The 14,890-nt window shown below is 38.3% G+C and overlaps 3 protein-coding genes across 4 annotated transcripts; 2 read left to right on the forward strand and 1 right to left on the reverse strand.

Moving 5' to 3' along the window:
* Positions 1-1,611: 1,611 nt before the first annotated feature.
* On the reverse strand, positions 1,612-5,852 carry LOC110856069. 2 transcript variants are annotated; one of them, XM_022104511.2, is made up of 4 exons: positions 5,415-5,852; positions 5,113-5,196; positions 4,958-5,038; positions 1,612-3,139 (listed from the first exon to the last, which is right to left on the reverse strand). In XM_022104511.2, exons 1-4 carry the CDS (start codon positions 5,568-5,570, stop codon positions 2,540-2,542), a joined length of 921 nt encoding a protein of 306 aa, XP_021960203.1. In that variant the 5' UTR covers positions 5,571-5,852; the 3' UTR covers positions 1,612-2,539. The 2 variants fall into 2 exon arrangements, with proteins under 2 accessions (XP_021960203.1, XP_035712612.1); XM_035856719.1 differs by having other exon boundaries at positions 1,612-3,136; positions 5,415-5,850.
* A 1,738-nt stretch (positions 5,853-7,590) lies between these two features.
* LOC118437611 (ATP-dependent RNA helicase DBP2-like) lies at positions 7,591-9,274 on the forward strand. The gene is made up of 4 exons (XM_035856781.1): positions 7,591-7,744; positions 7,819-7,989; positions 8,157-8,293; positions 9,065-9,274. The coding sequence occupies exons 1-4, from the start codon at positions 7,591-7,593 to the stop codon at positions 9,272-9,274; spliced, it is 672 nt and encodes a 223-aa protein (XP_035712674.1).
* Positions 9,275-9,740: 466 nt separating this feature from the next.
* LOC110856071 (angiotensin-converting enzyme) lies at positions 9,741-14,826 on the forward strand. Its single transcript, XM_035856629.1, has 11 exons — positions 9,741-9,833; positions 9,945-10,028; positions 10,653-10,945; positions 11,588-11,668; positions 11,729-11,989; positions 12,603-12,640; positions 12,765-12,771; positions 12,838-13,032; positions 13,453-13,655; positions 14,103-14,246; positions 14,626-14,826. Exons 1-11 carry the CDS (start codon positions 9,758-9,760, stop codon positions 14,798-14,800), a joined length of 1,557 nt encoding a protein of 518 aa, XP_035712522.1. The 5' UTR covers positions 9,741-9,757; the 3' UTR covers positions 14,801-14,826.
* Positions 14,827-14,890: the final 64 nt, after the last annotated feature.

Here is a 14,890-nt window from a genome sequence, read left to right on the forward strand (position 1 = left end):
TATTAATACTAAATTATATTAATAATATGTACACCAAGCGGTAATAATGGCATTACACAATGGTAACTAATTATTACTGCAAAGGAGTTTTTGTTGTTACTCAGCAAAGCTGTTTTTTATACCTCGTTATAATGAATCAATCCCGGGTCAGTAGCTTTAGGAATAGTTACCGCACGGTAAACAAAAAGTTACCACGGCAGTAGAGTCACATAGATACTCCGCCCGGTAAACATTTCGGTAATGAAATTCTTAAGAGTGTAGAACCGCGCCAAAAGACAATGAAGATAAAAAAGACGGAGCTAAAACAATTTGTAGAAAACTTGTCGAGAAAATGTTAAAATCGACTCCCAGAAGTTTGACGTCATGGATGCTGAAAACTACTGTCCCGTTGACCTCTAAGCGTCAATCGCGTAAAGTTCTACTCACGTAGAAATAAAAATGACGTTCGTTCGAATTATAAATTCAAAGCCAAGCAAAATTTCCAATGAGACACATAAAATGGCCGGAAATCTACAAAAATGGGAACGTCTCAAAGCCATTCGTATCTACGATGAATATGAACTTTGAACTTTATTTGAAAGAGTGTATCATCAAAAGATTGACCCCCTCTATCAAAAATAAACACGTTTTATTCTGGTCTGACATGAATACGTCCTAGAATACCAAAATAGTGACCGGGTACCATGGAGGGAAAAAAGCTGATTTCTTCAAGAAAAGGGACAACGCTCCAAACGTACCTCAGTGTAAGCCCATTGAAAGATTTTGGGCATTAACTGAGAAACAATATACCTAGAAAAAATGAACACAAAGAAATTTCAAAAAATTTCTGCGCGTTATAGAGAAAATCATCATAGGAGTTGGTGAAACGAGTGGCAAAGCGCTTATGAGAGGTCCTCGACAAAGTCTTCTCTCCACCGGTAAGAAAGGGGTGTTTGGGCAACTGAAGGACTAAAAAACTTCGGTCTGGTCATCCTTAACATTCCACAAAAGTTTCGTTAAATTAGATGCATGCATTCATTTTTTGTAGGCTAAAATAGCTTGACACTTAACTTTACCGACCAGTCCATACGTGTGTTTTTTAGGTCATGAGTTAAATTTTTAAAAAGGTACATCCATACATTTTTCTCATCTCTACCATTAATTTTCAATAAATAAAGTAAATACAACTCGGCAGTTTCAAGTTGTAGTATTAAAAAACGAAATTTAAAAAATGCATTTGTTCATCTCTCATCTCGGAAATTTTTTCACAGAGCGATCTGCTCACATTTTATTAACAGACAGAAATTCATATGGAAATAAATATTATTTGCATTCATGCACGTGTTGAAGTCACGAAATGATTTACATGCATATGTTCTTTTAGGTCACGTGTTAAATTTTTAAAAAAAGTTCACACATTTTTTGGTTTCTATCAACTTTTATTTAATACAACTCGTCAGCTATTTACAAGTTGTATAAAAGTGAGAGAAATTTTTTACACAATTTTTATTACGAGACAGACATTTACATCTAGATATTTGTATGGAATTAAACATTATTTACATATATTCATGCACGTGTTTTCAACCACGATATGATTTACATATGTGTACATATAATTTTTAGGTCACAAATTTTCAAAAAAGGTACATTTTTTCCATCTCTTCTCTACTCTTTCAATCATTTTAATAAATACAACTCGCTACAAGTTGTATAAAAAGTGAGAGTTTTTTTGTAGAAAAAGAGCTCGGAAATCCATTTAGAGAGCGATCTGCCCTATAATTTTATCAGTATTACGACACAGAGATTTGTATAGAATTAAATATTATGTTACACGTGGGTAACAGCAATTTATGTCACATTAATATTAATTAATATTTGTATTATTACTTCATGCACGTGTTTCAACCACGATATGATTTACATATGTGTGCATAATTTATGTCACAAGTTTTCAGAAAAAGGTACATTTTTTCATCTCTAGTCTACCAACTCGTCGGCTACAAGTTGTGTAAAAAGTAAAATTTTCAAAAAAAACATATATATTTCTCTATCTCTACACATTTATAAAGTTCTCCAATCCTGTCAATAAATGCAACTCGGTTGCAGCTAAATACAAGTTGTGTAAAAAGAGATAGATAGATTTTTTTGGGGGCAGAAAAAGAGAGCACCCAAAATCCTTTTAGAGATCGATCTGCCCAAATTTTTATTGAGAGACAGAGATTTACATGGAATTAAATATTACGTTACACGTGGGTAACAGAAATTTACATATGTGTTATTAAATATTAATTAATATTTGTAATATTACTTATGCACGTGCTTATATTCGTGCACGTGCTTGCAATTATATTCATGCACGTGTTCCAACCACGATATGATTTACATATGTGTACATACATATAATTTAGGTCACAAATTTTCAAAAAAGGTACATTTTTTCATCACTACTCTACCAACTTTCCATCATTTCAATAAATACAACTCGGCAGCAGCTACACAAGTTGTACAAAAAGTGACATATAGATTTTTTTTAGAAAATCAAAGCCCGGAAACCCGCTTAGAGAGCGATCTGCACATCAAAAATGGTAAACTTGTCCCCATCCAGGGCTACTGATCGCGTCAGAAATTTATCTTTGGCATCCGACACTGTCCAAACTTTGGCATGAATCGTATCTCCATTTCCATTTCCGGTTTCCTCGTCCCCGTCACCACCACCTTCTGCGTCATCCTGGTAATAATTTTCTGTCCAGGTCGGTCCGCCATCCTCGTCAATTTTCGCCTTCATTTCCATGGCATGCTTGAGTTGGGCGGACTTCAAGAGGTAGAATTTTTCCAGGGTGTTGTGGTCGCCCCCCTCGACCACGTGGTCTCCACCCACCACGTGGTCGCCCACGTTAAGCGGGATGAGTTGCAGGCGGGTCCGGGTGAGGTGGTCGGTGAGTCCGAGGTGCAACGCGTAGCCGAGGAAGTTGACATGCGCCCAGATCGGGAACGCTTTGACGGCCGTGTAGACGCCATGAATGAAGACGACCGAGGTCCAAAAACCGCCCCAAACCTGACGCCCGACCGGGGTCAGGGCCATGATGAAGAAGACGGTGGAGCACGTGATGAACAGGGCGAACTTGAGGAGGGAGAAGGGGAAGAAGGTCTGATCCTGCTGGAAGAGGGGGAGATTTTAGCAAATTTTTACATACATAATGCAAATTTTAAGTGAGAATTTATGATTTTGAGGAAATTTTAGGGTCAATCGATGATAAATTTAATTAGGAGAATACCTGTTCACTTTCATTCATTTGAGTGATTATGATACTGAATGAAAATGAATTTCCTGTTATTTGAATTAAAATGACGAAATTTCAGATGAACGATGAATGAAGTGGATAAAGTTCGATGAAGTGAAATTAAATTAAATGAATTTGAAACAAAATGATTGAATGTGAATGAAAATCTTCACTCAAAAATCGGGATTACTGACTTTTGAATGAAAACTTAATTTTTGAACAGGTATATGATTACATTACTGTATGAAATTCTAGGATGAAATTTGCGATATGAAAATAAGGTTTTTTAACTATTCTGCTTAATGTTGCTTGCATTACCTAAACATTCGGCGATAATAATTTCTTCGTAAAAATACACAAACTGGCGTCCAACTTGTGAAAATGTACAATTACTCAATTAATTTACTCAATTTTTTTTTCTACGGGAAATTATCACTTTAAAAAGATAACACGTATTCAATACACAAACAATGGAGGTCACCCAGCGTATGCGATCCGATTTTGGACAAGTTAGTCTCAATCGATCACAGATTTTAATTTAATATCCTGCATTATTTTACACGACATTTTCTTAATATGAAAATTTATTTATTGGAAATTTTAAGTGAGAATGGAGGTCTCCTATTATTATGTAAATTTAATTAGTATGAAACAGAAGAATTGATCCTGCTAGAAATTTTAAGTGAGAATGGAGGTCTCCCAGATTTTGGGAAAATTAGTCTCAATCGATGAGAATCGATGATAAGAAATGGGGTTACGATTACAACCAAAAAGTAAACGTATATGACTCTACCGTCTTGGTTATAAATTTGTCACCGAGTTGTTACAATTGTCACCGACTAATTATAAAGTTTCACCAACTTGGTATTAAATTGTCACCAGAGCTAATGAATTTATAACCACTCGGTGACAAATTTATAACCACTCGGTGACAAATTTATAACCACGGCTGTAGAGTCATATGCGTTTACTTTTTGGTTATAATCGTAACCCCATTTCTAAGAGTGTAGGATGATATTTGCGATATGAAAATTATGCTGGATTCCCATTATGGATAAGGTTTTATGATTATGCTCTATCTAACTCTCTCTTCCATTACCTAAATATTCGCACATAATCTAATTTTTTCCTAAAAATATACAAAGTGGCGTCCAACTTGTTCTACACGTGTGATTAGTTCTTTACGATTTATGCAATATTTTCTGCTTGAAATTACATATCACTTTAAAAAGATAACAAATACGTAATGCAATCATAATGGAGGTCTCCCATCGTATACTTTCTGATTGTGGACAAATTAATTTTAATAATTAAAATTAATTTGTCGCCAATTAATTTTAATAATTAAAATTAATTTGTCGCCAATTAATTATTAATTGATGCTAAATAAATTTAAATAGGGTGAAATTTGGAAAAGGCACTATCTCCCAATGGACACGTTTGGCCGAGCTATTTGCATCCGAAGAGGAGAAAACGCGCCCAAAAAGTCGACAAATTTTACGGTTTCCAAATTTACCGTGCGTTTTATCCTCTTCGGATGCAAATATCTCTGCCAGCCAAACGTACCCATTGGGAGATCGTGTCCTTTGCAAATTTCATCCTAATTAAATTTGTCCTCGAGTGACACAAATGTGCCCAAAAAATCGGATCGCATACGCTGGGAGACCTCAATTACGTACATAAATACGACTCACCTTGACGAGAAGAACCCCCGTGCTGGACACCATGGACAAGATGAGGTACGCAAAAACGGGGAAGAAATGCGTCACCGGGATCTATAATTTAATCGAGAGATTGAAAATATTTTTCATACTTTCTATACGTACATATGCAAATTAAATCATGTGACCTCTTCTCCCCCAAGAAACGCGACCAATTCTCCCGGATCCAAGATAGCTCCAGACAAGAGAAGAAAATACCAGATGTCCGTTCCCTAAAAAAATTCGCACAAATATTTGCAAATTATTTAGCGACGCTTTTTAACACTCTGCCCTTAAAATTCGCAACTAATTACAAAAAGCAACAGTACCAATTAAACCCACGAGATCAAACAAGGTAAAATTCGCACAATATTTGCAAAATAATTTATAACAGCCTGCCCTTAAAATTCGCAACTAATTACATAAAAAAAAGTGCCAATTAAACACTCACGAGATCAAACAGTGTCCAAAACAGTGCCTGATTTTCCAAGTAGCGAAACCGAACATCAGCCCGAGTCCAAGATTTGGAGAGATTTTTATTCACCTGGAAGGGACGGAGGCCTCCGAGCAGGAGCCCTTTCAGGCTCAAGCCTCGCTTGGTCACCATCCTGCCTCGAATTACGCAATTATTATCCACGGGATTATCTAAGCCTGGAGATTAAGACGATGATGACGATGATGTAAGACTGCCGGATTAAGGCAGGAGAAAGTACGTGCTCGGGTGACGGTGGAGCCTGACAGAATAATTCTTCCAGCGAGGAGGTGGAAGATCCCATATATTTTTAACTTTCCGTGAGAATTTCTGGGCTCAGTTCGGAGAAAGTGGAGGATGAAGCATGATGAGACGCTTAAAAATGTGACGGAGAAAGCAGGAGAAAGCAGGAAATGAGGTAGCCTTGAAGGCATGAGGTATGTGCAAGCTCCTCCACCAGTGCTTTCTCTCTCTCCCGGCCGACTTTCTCCTCCAGGAGAGGAGGCAGCATCTCCCACAACAACGGCCGGGGATTCAGATGAAATGAGGTGAGATGCCTGCTCGATGCAGAGAAATATAAATAAATTCAGGAGAGAGGTGAGAAGGACAAGTGATGTGATGGGTTTGATTTTGATTTCAGATGACTTTTGTACACCTATGTATGTATCGGGTCTGATTTCACCGACTTTCTCATGTCGGCTCTGATTTCACCGACTTTCTCATGTATGTCGGGTCTGATTTCACCGAGGTTTTCGTATATAGGGTATGATTTCAAGGGGGCAGAGGGGAAGGAGAAGGATGCGAGGAATGCATGTGGAGAAGTCGGCATGATTGAAACCTTGGAAGATCTGAAGATGGTAGGGATGGATCTGGTTTTAACTTAGATTACTTCTTGTATCGGATCTGATTTCAAAGAAGTCGGCATACGTACAATTACAGGGAAAGGATGAGTTAATTTGTGTACGTGCAACTCGGCATGATTGAAACCTTGGTAAATCTGGGCAAATTAGTTATGTATCTGGTCTTGGTTTCAGATGACTTTTCCATATCGGATCTGAATTTTTGAGGAGTCTGCCTGCGTACATATGTACAATTACAGGAGAAAGATAAGGATGAAGATGAGTTAACGTATGCATAATGCATAATTCGACATAATTGAAACCTTAGTAAAATACATCTGGAGAAATTAGTTATGTATCTGGTTGTGTTTCAGATGACTTATTCATATCTGATCTGAGTTTAAAGGAATCTGCATATGTACAATTACAGGAGAAAGATAAGATGAAGATGAGTTAACGTATGTATGTATTTTTATGCAAATCAGCATAAATTGGAGTCCTCGCAAATTTAGAGAAGTTATTACGGATCCGGTTTTGATTTCACCGAGTTTTTTTCCATATTGGCTCCGATTCCAAAGGAGTCGACATATTTACTTCTTCAGAGGAGTTAACGTATGTATGTGTGTGCAATTCGATATGATTGAAATCCTCGTGAACTCGGACAAGTTCTAGATCTGATTTTGATTTCAGATGATTCTTTCTGTATAGGATCTGATTACAAAGAAGTCTGCATATTTATGTACAATTACAGAAAAGCATGAGTTAACGTACATAAATATGTGGAATTTTGGCGTGATTGAAATCCCGTTAAATCTGGACAAGTTATGCATTTTGTTTTGATATCATAAACTTTTTCATATCGGGCCTGATTTCAAAGGAGTCAGCATACATGCAATTACCGTAGATTAACGTATTTTTGAATAATTCGGCATAATTGAAATCCTGCTAAATCTAAAGTTCAGCATAATTGAAAACTTGACCATTTAATAATACTCATTGTTTCCGATATGTTTACTCTTTCACGGGGTCAATCCATCGTCAATCGTTAAAGCTTCCGCATTAAACAAATTCTGCTCTGCGAACACAAGAGTGTCGCTTGGTTGATGTGCATATGTATGCAAATTATGTATGTATGCATCCATTTTTAGAGTAACGTGATATGCAAATACAGGGCGAATCGTATAGGTAGCATTGTTTAAGCTGGTACACAATTGAGGTAATTGTCATCGGAGAGTGATTGTTCGGCTAGTCGTCACCCTTCGTGTGGTGACTCTGTGAAACAAGTAGGTACTGAAAATCGAGGTCACCTTGCGAAGATGGGACCCCATTCTGTAGCCCTAGTTTTCGTATTGTTCTATCTGGTGGGGAGTTCGTGGGGGCAGTATGGCGGCGGTGACGGAGGTGGGTACGGAGGCGGTGGTGGTGGTGGGTATAATTCCTACGGGGGTGGAGGAGGTGGCGGCGGCTACGGTAAAGATTTCCATGAGGGCAATTATCTAATCACTTGGGGGGTTGTTCTGTTGATTACTGAATTCTTGGATAAGGTGGTGGTGGAGGTGGTTATGGACCCCCACAAGATCAGCAGTACGGACCCCCGCAAGATCAGCAGTACGGACCTCCCCCTGACCAGCAGCAGTATGGACCACCGCCTGATCAATACGGTGGTGGTGGGGGTGGCGGTGGGGGACAGAACCAAGCCCCGCAATTCTCGGGACGTAAGCCTGGCTGATTTTTTTTGCATAGAAAATTTGGGAAATTTGCAGGATTTTATTGTGAAAATTTGTAGGATTTTTTTTCCGTGAAAACTTGGAAGATTTTCTTTTTTGAAAATTTGTAGGATGTTTTTATGAAAATTTGTAGGATTAAAAAAAAATTTGTACAGAAATTGGGGACCGAGAACGCCAAGTGATGGACTGGATGCGAACGGTGGAGCCGCAAATGACGGAAAAATGTTTTGTCAGCAATATCGCAACTTTTAATTATGAGACCAACATCACCTTAGCGAATGACGAGGCAAATGTGAGAAAAGTTTCTGTGTTTTTTTTCATGAACCATTGGCATCGGAAGGAGGGGGGCATTGTCCCCCTAGAAATTTAGCAAAATTTCACTCAAAATAAGGTAGTAATGAATCATTACCATGCGGAATGACTATGTGGCTCTACCACGTCAGTTACGATGTATCGTAGAAACGGTAATAATAAGTTCAGGGAAATTCAAATTTAATACATAATGGTATTAACTTCCTTAATATTCGGTAATGAATTTGAATTTCCCTGAACTTATCATTACCATTTCTACGACAAATCGTAACCGACGTGGTGGAGCCATGTAGTCATTCCGCATGGTAATGATTCTTTACTACCTTATTTTGAGTGTAATGAATCCCTCCTATAATGGTAGTGTCCCCATACGTCCCCCCAACTTCCGCCACCCATACCTGTTCACTTTCATTCATTTGCGTGATTGTGATGGAGAATGATGATGAGTGAAAATGAATTTTCTGTCATTTTAATAAAAATGAATGAAGGATTCCGTCACTTCAGATGAATGACTGCTGTGAATGAAAGGATTTCTCATTCATTTCATTTTTCACCCTTTGCTTAATACATGAGGCGAAATAAGAATGAAGTCATATGAAGTGAAATGAAATGAGTTTGAAAGAAAATGACAGAATGTGAATGAGAATCTTCAGTCAGAGACTGACTTTTGAATGAAGACTAAATTTTTGAACAGGTACGCCCGCCGCCACTGTTATGATTTAATATTAACTAATTAAATTTGACTTCGCAGACGGCCGCCTCGATGGACCAGAACGCGCTCAGCAAGACGATTCAGGACGATATCATCAACCAATTTCCGTGGTGGAGGGAGCTCCAGTGTCCCAAATTGTGGAGGCAGATGCGCTTCTACTTCCTCGGCGGGCCTGGAAACGTTCCCACCTTCAAGATTGAGGAGGTTCGGGAGTGTTTTTCATTTTGTTTACGAGATTTCTTGAAATAGGAAGCGAGAAATGCGAGGTGCAAGAAATGTACGGCATTTTAACGCATGAAGTACAGCGGGGGGCGTAGTTTGCATTTCTTGCAGGTTAAAACAGCTCCAAAAACACTTGCTGGCCCTTATTCATTGCAGTGCAAAGCAAGAAATTGAATTTGTAAGAAAGTGCAAGAAATTCAAGGTGCAAGAAACTGCAAGAAATGCAAAGTGCTAGAAACGCATGAAATGCGAGGTGCAAGAAAGTGCAAGAAATGCAAAGTGCAAGAAATGCAAGGTGCAAGAAACCACTATTTATTTACAGCGGCGGGGCGTCGTTTCTTGCACATTGCAGGTCAAAATATTCACCTGCAAGAAACCACTTTCTCCCCGTTATTTCTTGCAAGTTGTTACTTGCCCCCGAAATTCGGGAGATTCATATCTACATACCTGAAAATAAGACAATTTTGTTGCCCACTTCTTAATACGCAGAGTTTGAAAATCACGTCCGCCATGTCCGCGTCCTACTCAACGGCAGCAGTTTGCGATTTTGAAAACAGAGACAAGTGCGATTTGGTCCTCGACCCGCGTGAGCAGCTAAGAATTTCATTGTTTTTTCAAGTTATCACTGCATGATAACTTCAAAAAAACTGATAACTTATCAGGCTGGTTTTATGTAATGGGAATAATTTCTTGTCAGTTCTTGAGAACATCTTATCGAAGGAGAAGGACTACGATAAGCTCGCCCACTACTGGACCGCGTGGCACGACACCATGTCAAACGGTGGGTGAATTCTTATTTTTTCAATGCTGACCTATGACCAGAGGGTGGATATGTATTTATTTTCTACTTTTTAATTTGATGATGAATGACTGATGGGAAAACTTGGTGGGTGTGTCCCCTAATTCGCATAGGGCACAAATTGCATCTTTTATTTTTACATATTTCAGGGTTTTCAGACATAAATATTTCAAAAATAGGGAAATCTTTTACATATTTCTTTTTCAAAAATATATACATTTTTGTAAATATTTCAAAAATAGGGAAATCTTTTAAATATTTTTGTCAAAAATATATACATTTTTGTAAATATTTCAAACATACGAGACAAAATTTATTTCCTCAAAGAAATTCAATCACAAAAAATACAAGGCATTATATTCAGAAATACATATGTTTCCGAATGGTAAATTCTTACCGTTTTTCGTAAATATTTTGGAGTTTTTTAGTTAAAATAAATACATTTCACCGATTTTTAGTAAATACCTAATTTTATAAATATTTTGACGTTTTTTTTACTTAAATTAAATACATTTCACCGATTTTTAGGTAAATACCTAATTTTATAAATGTTTTGACGTTGTTTTTCGTAAATACATATCCGCCCTGTGACCGTTTTCCTTGCAGCCGTCACTGCGCAACAGTACTCGGGCTACATCCAGCTCTCGAATGAGATCTCGCAAGCCAACGGGTTTCACGACACGGGCGAACAAAGTGCCGACGCCTACAACGACTTCACGCCCAACTGGACTTTCGACCTCTTCCGGCAATCCATGGCCGACAGCTTCGCCGCCATCAAGCCGACCTACATGAAGCTCCATGCCTACGTGCGGATGAAGATGAGGAACTATTACGGGCCAAAGGTCACCCATCCCTTGGGATTCATGCCCATCAATATTTTGGGAAATATGTGGGGACAGGTGAGCTTATTTATCGTTAAAAAATGATGACAAAAATATTAAGGTGTGAATGGATAAGTCAGAAGCAGTACATTTTTAAGAATTTCGCCCCTCTGAGAATTTATTTTAAAATTCTTGTGCACGACAAATTTGTAGAGCAGGGAGTTGCCAATTTAAAAAAATGTACACTCCAAAATCCAGATTTGTGCACTTTTTGAAAGAGATGTCAAGTTTATGAAATCTTCAAAATTAGCACTTTTTTTAATCATTTCTCGCCTCTGGGAATTTGTTTTAAAATTCTGGACGACAATTTTGTAGAGGAGGTCGTTCCCAATTTTTTTAAGAAATGTATGTACACTCCAGATTTAGACATTTTTTTGAAGGAGATTTCAAGTTTAGGAAACCTTCAGAAAAATGGGAACTTATCGAAACTGGCTTGAAAAATTCTCCACCATTCCATTAATCAAATCACTGACTGCAAATTTGTCGTCCAGAATTTTAAGATAAGTTCCCAGAGGCGAGAAATGATCAAAAATGCGTTGATTTTGACCATTGTGGCGATAATTCATCGAGTCTAGCCCGGATAAGTTTAACTTTAAGCTTACCCACGATAAGCTAAGCCAAGATAAGCTAAAATAAGCGAAGTATCCCCTCTAAATTCAGGAATGGACTGCTATCCACGGTGTCACGAAACCATTCCCGAACGCGCCTTCGCTCGACGCCACGAGCGCATTTCTTGCAAAGGTAACAACCCCAGAGAAGAATAAAAGATGCATAATTCGTGAGATTATTTATGCAAATTAGGGTTACACCGTTGAGCGGATTTACCAAGAAGCGGACAAATTTTTCCAAGAACTCGGCCTGTTTCCGATGAGCCCGCACTTCTGGCAGAAGTCGATGGTCGCCAAGCCCAGCGACGGGCGGCAGGTCATCTGCCACGCCACGGCCTTCGAATTCTGCCAGCGCGTTCCTCGCGGAGAAAATGCGGATTACCGTATACGAATGTGCACCCAAGTCAACCAGGCAGATTTCGCCACGGTGCATCACGAAATGGGTCACATTCAGGTAACTAATTAATTAATTAATGTGTTATTATCGAGGGAAATATGTGTCGAGATTTTTTGGTTAAAATTCCATCCCAAAAATTTGCATTAGTTCAAAGCGTTAATTCGTAGTTGTCCTTTCGCTTTAAAAGTCACGTAAGGTCAAAATTAGATGTAAATTGAATGTAATGGTATGAACTTGTAGTGAAAATTTAGGATCATTTCAAAAATAAAAATAAAAATAAAATGGCCATTTCTTTTCCTTCAAAAATTTCCAAAATAACAATTTTTTACATCATCTCATTCAATCAAATTTTGACTACAATTACATTGAATAACTTTTTAATGATAGCGACTTAATTTTATTGTAGTCAAAATTTGTTTGAGGTGATGTAAAAAAATTGTTATTTTGGAAATTTTTGCAGGAAAAGAAATAGCCATTTTATTTTTGAAATGATTCTAATTTGTGATCGTCCCAAATTTACACTATAATTTTACACCGCAATTTTATCCACCATTTCAATAAAATTCAGTAACTTTTGAACAGAGCAACCGAATTAATTTGACATTTCTAAGATAATCCTCATTTTTGAATCTTCCTAAATTTACATGACGAATTATCTTTTCTTTTACAGTATTACATGGCCTACGCGCATCAACCCTTCCCCTTCAGGTAAACTTCCATACTTAAATAGCAGAGGGTGACCATTATCTAGTGACCACTAATAAATGACGCCCATAATTTTTTCATGAGAAATTCCGTCCGTCTGAGGCTTACGTTTATGCAACATTTTCAGAAACGGGGTAAGTTTCCGTGTTGGGAATAATTTGCATGATAAGTTAAGTGACGACGAACTATTTATTTACTAGGCGAACCCCGGATTTCATGAAGCCATTGGGGATTCACTCGATTTGACCGTGGAGACGCCGAAGCATCTTCAATGCGCTTTGCAACTCTCGACGGGAACGGAGCTCGATTGCGACGCGATCATGAGAGGCGAACCCGTCGACGCCAAACCGACGGAGGCCGACTTGAATTTGTTGTACTTCAAAGCCCTGGAAAAGGTAGGATTTTGGTTTACATAAGACTGGATGACTCGTCCCCAAAATGAGCACATTTTTAGTCATTTCTCCGCTCTGGGAATTTATTCTAAAATTCTGGACGACAAATTTGCGGCAGTGAGTTGATTAATGGAATGGCGACGAGTTTTTTGAGCCAGTTTCGACGAGTTCCAATTTTTCCGAAGGCTTCCTAAACTTTTGATCTCCTCCTTCAAAAAGTTTCAAAATCTGGAGTGCATATTTCTAAAAAAAAATTAGGAACTCCCTGCTCTACAAATTTGTCTTTTAGAATTTTTAAATAAGTTCCCGGAGCTGAGAAATGATTTAAAATGTGCTGATTTTAACGATAAGTCCTACCTTAAGTTAGGACAATTAAGGATAACGTTTCGAAAATAAATATGTATCACTCGTTACCATTTTTAGTTCCCCATGTTTGGTTTCTCTTACTCGATGGAGAGCTGGAAATGGGAAGCGGCTTCCGGAGCGATGACCCCGGAACAATACAACGACCGATGGTGGGACATTCGTCGCGAGAATCAGGGCCTCATCCCACCCGCGGACAGACCCTCGACGGGATTCGACCCCGCTGCCAAGTATCACATTGTCGCCGATGTGGAGTACATTCGGTAAGAAATAGCGGACATAAAAAGGCGGCGTCACACAGTAAAATGTAAAATGACATGAAAATTGTGTGACTTATGACCTTTGACATTATCCTCACGGTAATGAGTTGGTTAGAGGACAAAAATAATGACGGTGTTGATTTCGTGGTGAAATTTCCTTTAAAATGACGCCACATAAATATGCAAATTAAGGTTGCATTTAATTTTGGACCAGACCCCCTCGCGCCGTGGGGGGTGGTCCGATTGACCCCATTATCGAACTTGATCGCGAACTAAAAATTAGAAGGACATTGGCGGAAACGGCGTTTGATTATGATCATTTGAGGCGTTCTAAAGCGATACGGATTAACAGACGGACGGACAAAATGATCACAATTAGCGGCTGACGCCACTTAATAAATATCAGTTAATTAGTGAATAATTAGTTAATTAATTATTATAAATGTGCAGCTACTATTGGAGCAACATCCTGCAATTCCAGTTCTTCCAGGCGATGTGCATCTACGCCGGAGAGTTCAATCTGGACGACCCCAACAGCAAGCCGCTGTACGAATGCGACTTTTCTGGAAATAGAAAGGCTGGCAAAAAACTTTTGTAAGTAATCAAATCAGCACATTTGTAATACTTTCTCGCCTCTGGAAATTTATTTTAAAATTCTGAACGACAAATTTGCAGTCAGTGAGTTGATTAATGGAATGGCGTTAAGTTTTTGGAGCCAGTTTCGATGAGTCCCAATTTTTCTTAAGGCTTCTTAAATTTGAGATCTCCTCCTTCAAAAAGTGTCAAAATCTGGAGTGTATATTTTCAAAAAATTGGCAACTCCCTGCTCTACAAATTTGTCGTCCAGAATTTTAAAATAAGTTCCCAGAGGCGAGAAATGATTTAAAATGTCCTGATTTTGTCCATGATTTATCGAGTCGTACGTTAAATGACAAAGAAATTGAGGTCCAATGTAATCGATTTTATATGTTAGGAAAATGCTGAGTCGCGGTAGTTCTCTACCTTGGCCGGATATTTTGGAGGAATTTACAGGGTCCCGGATATTAGATCCGGGCCCCATTCTCAACTACTTCCGACCCCTCTTGGACTATTTGGACGGTCAGCTGCAGGAAAATGGGGAAAATGCTTGTTTTGGACTGAACTGTTGAACACGCTCTTTAAAATAATTGACAGATTTGGTGTAATATTTATTTATTTATTTCCTTATTTATTAAATCCTGTTGAATAAAAAAAGTCGT

This window comes from Folsomia candida, unplaced genomic scaffold (assembly GCF_002217175.1).
Source record: "Folsomia candida strain VU population unplaced genomic scaffold, ASM221717v1 Fcan01_Sc014, whole genome shotgun sequence".
NCBI lineage: Eukaryota > Metazoa > Arthropoda > Collembola > Entomobryomorpha > Isotomidae > Folsomia > Folsomia candida.

Bases quoted from the DNA above. Each gene is read 5' to 3' on its own strand.
- LOC118437611 (XM_035856781.1), top strand. From the start codon at position 7,591: ATGGGACCCCATTCTGTAGCCCTAGTTTTCGTATTGTTCTATCTGGTG. The intron at 7,990-8,156 runs GTAAGCCTGGCT...AAATTTGTACAG, and splicing joins AGCCCCGCAATTCTCGGGAC to AAATTGGGGACCGAGAACGC. The intron at 8,294-9,064 runs GTGAGAAAAGTT...TTGACTTCGCAG, and splicing joins TAGCGAATGACGAGGCAAAT to ACGGCCGCCTCGATGGACCA.
- LOC110856071 (XM_035856629.1), top strand. From the start codon at position 9,758: ATGTCCGCGTCCTACTCAACGGCAGCAGTTTGCGATTTTGAAAACAGA. The intron at 10,029-10,652 runs GTGGGTGAATTC...TTTTCCTTGCAG, and splicing joins GCACGACACCATGTCAAACG to CCGTCACTGCGCAACAGTAC. The intron at 14,247-14,625 runs GTAAGTAATCAA...TTTATATGTTAG, and splicing joins AAGGCTGGCAAAAAACTTTT to GAAAATGCTGAGTCGCGGTA.
- LOC110856069 (XM_022104511.2), bottom strand. From the start codon at position 5,570: ATGGTGACCAAGCGAGGCTTGAGCCTGAAAGGGCTCCTGCTCGGAGGC. The intron at 5,039-5,112 runs GTCACATGATTT...ATTAAATTATAG, and splicing joins CGTTTCTTGGGGGAGAAGAG to ATCCCGGTGACGCATTTCTT. The intron at 3,140-4,957 runs GTGAGTCGTATT...CCCCTCTTCCAG, and splicing joins CGGGGGTTCTTCTCGTCAAG to CAGGATCAGACCTTCTTCCC.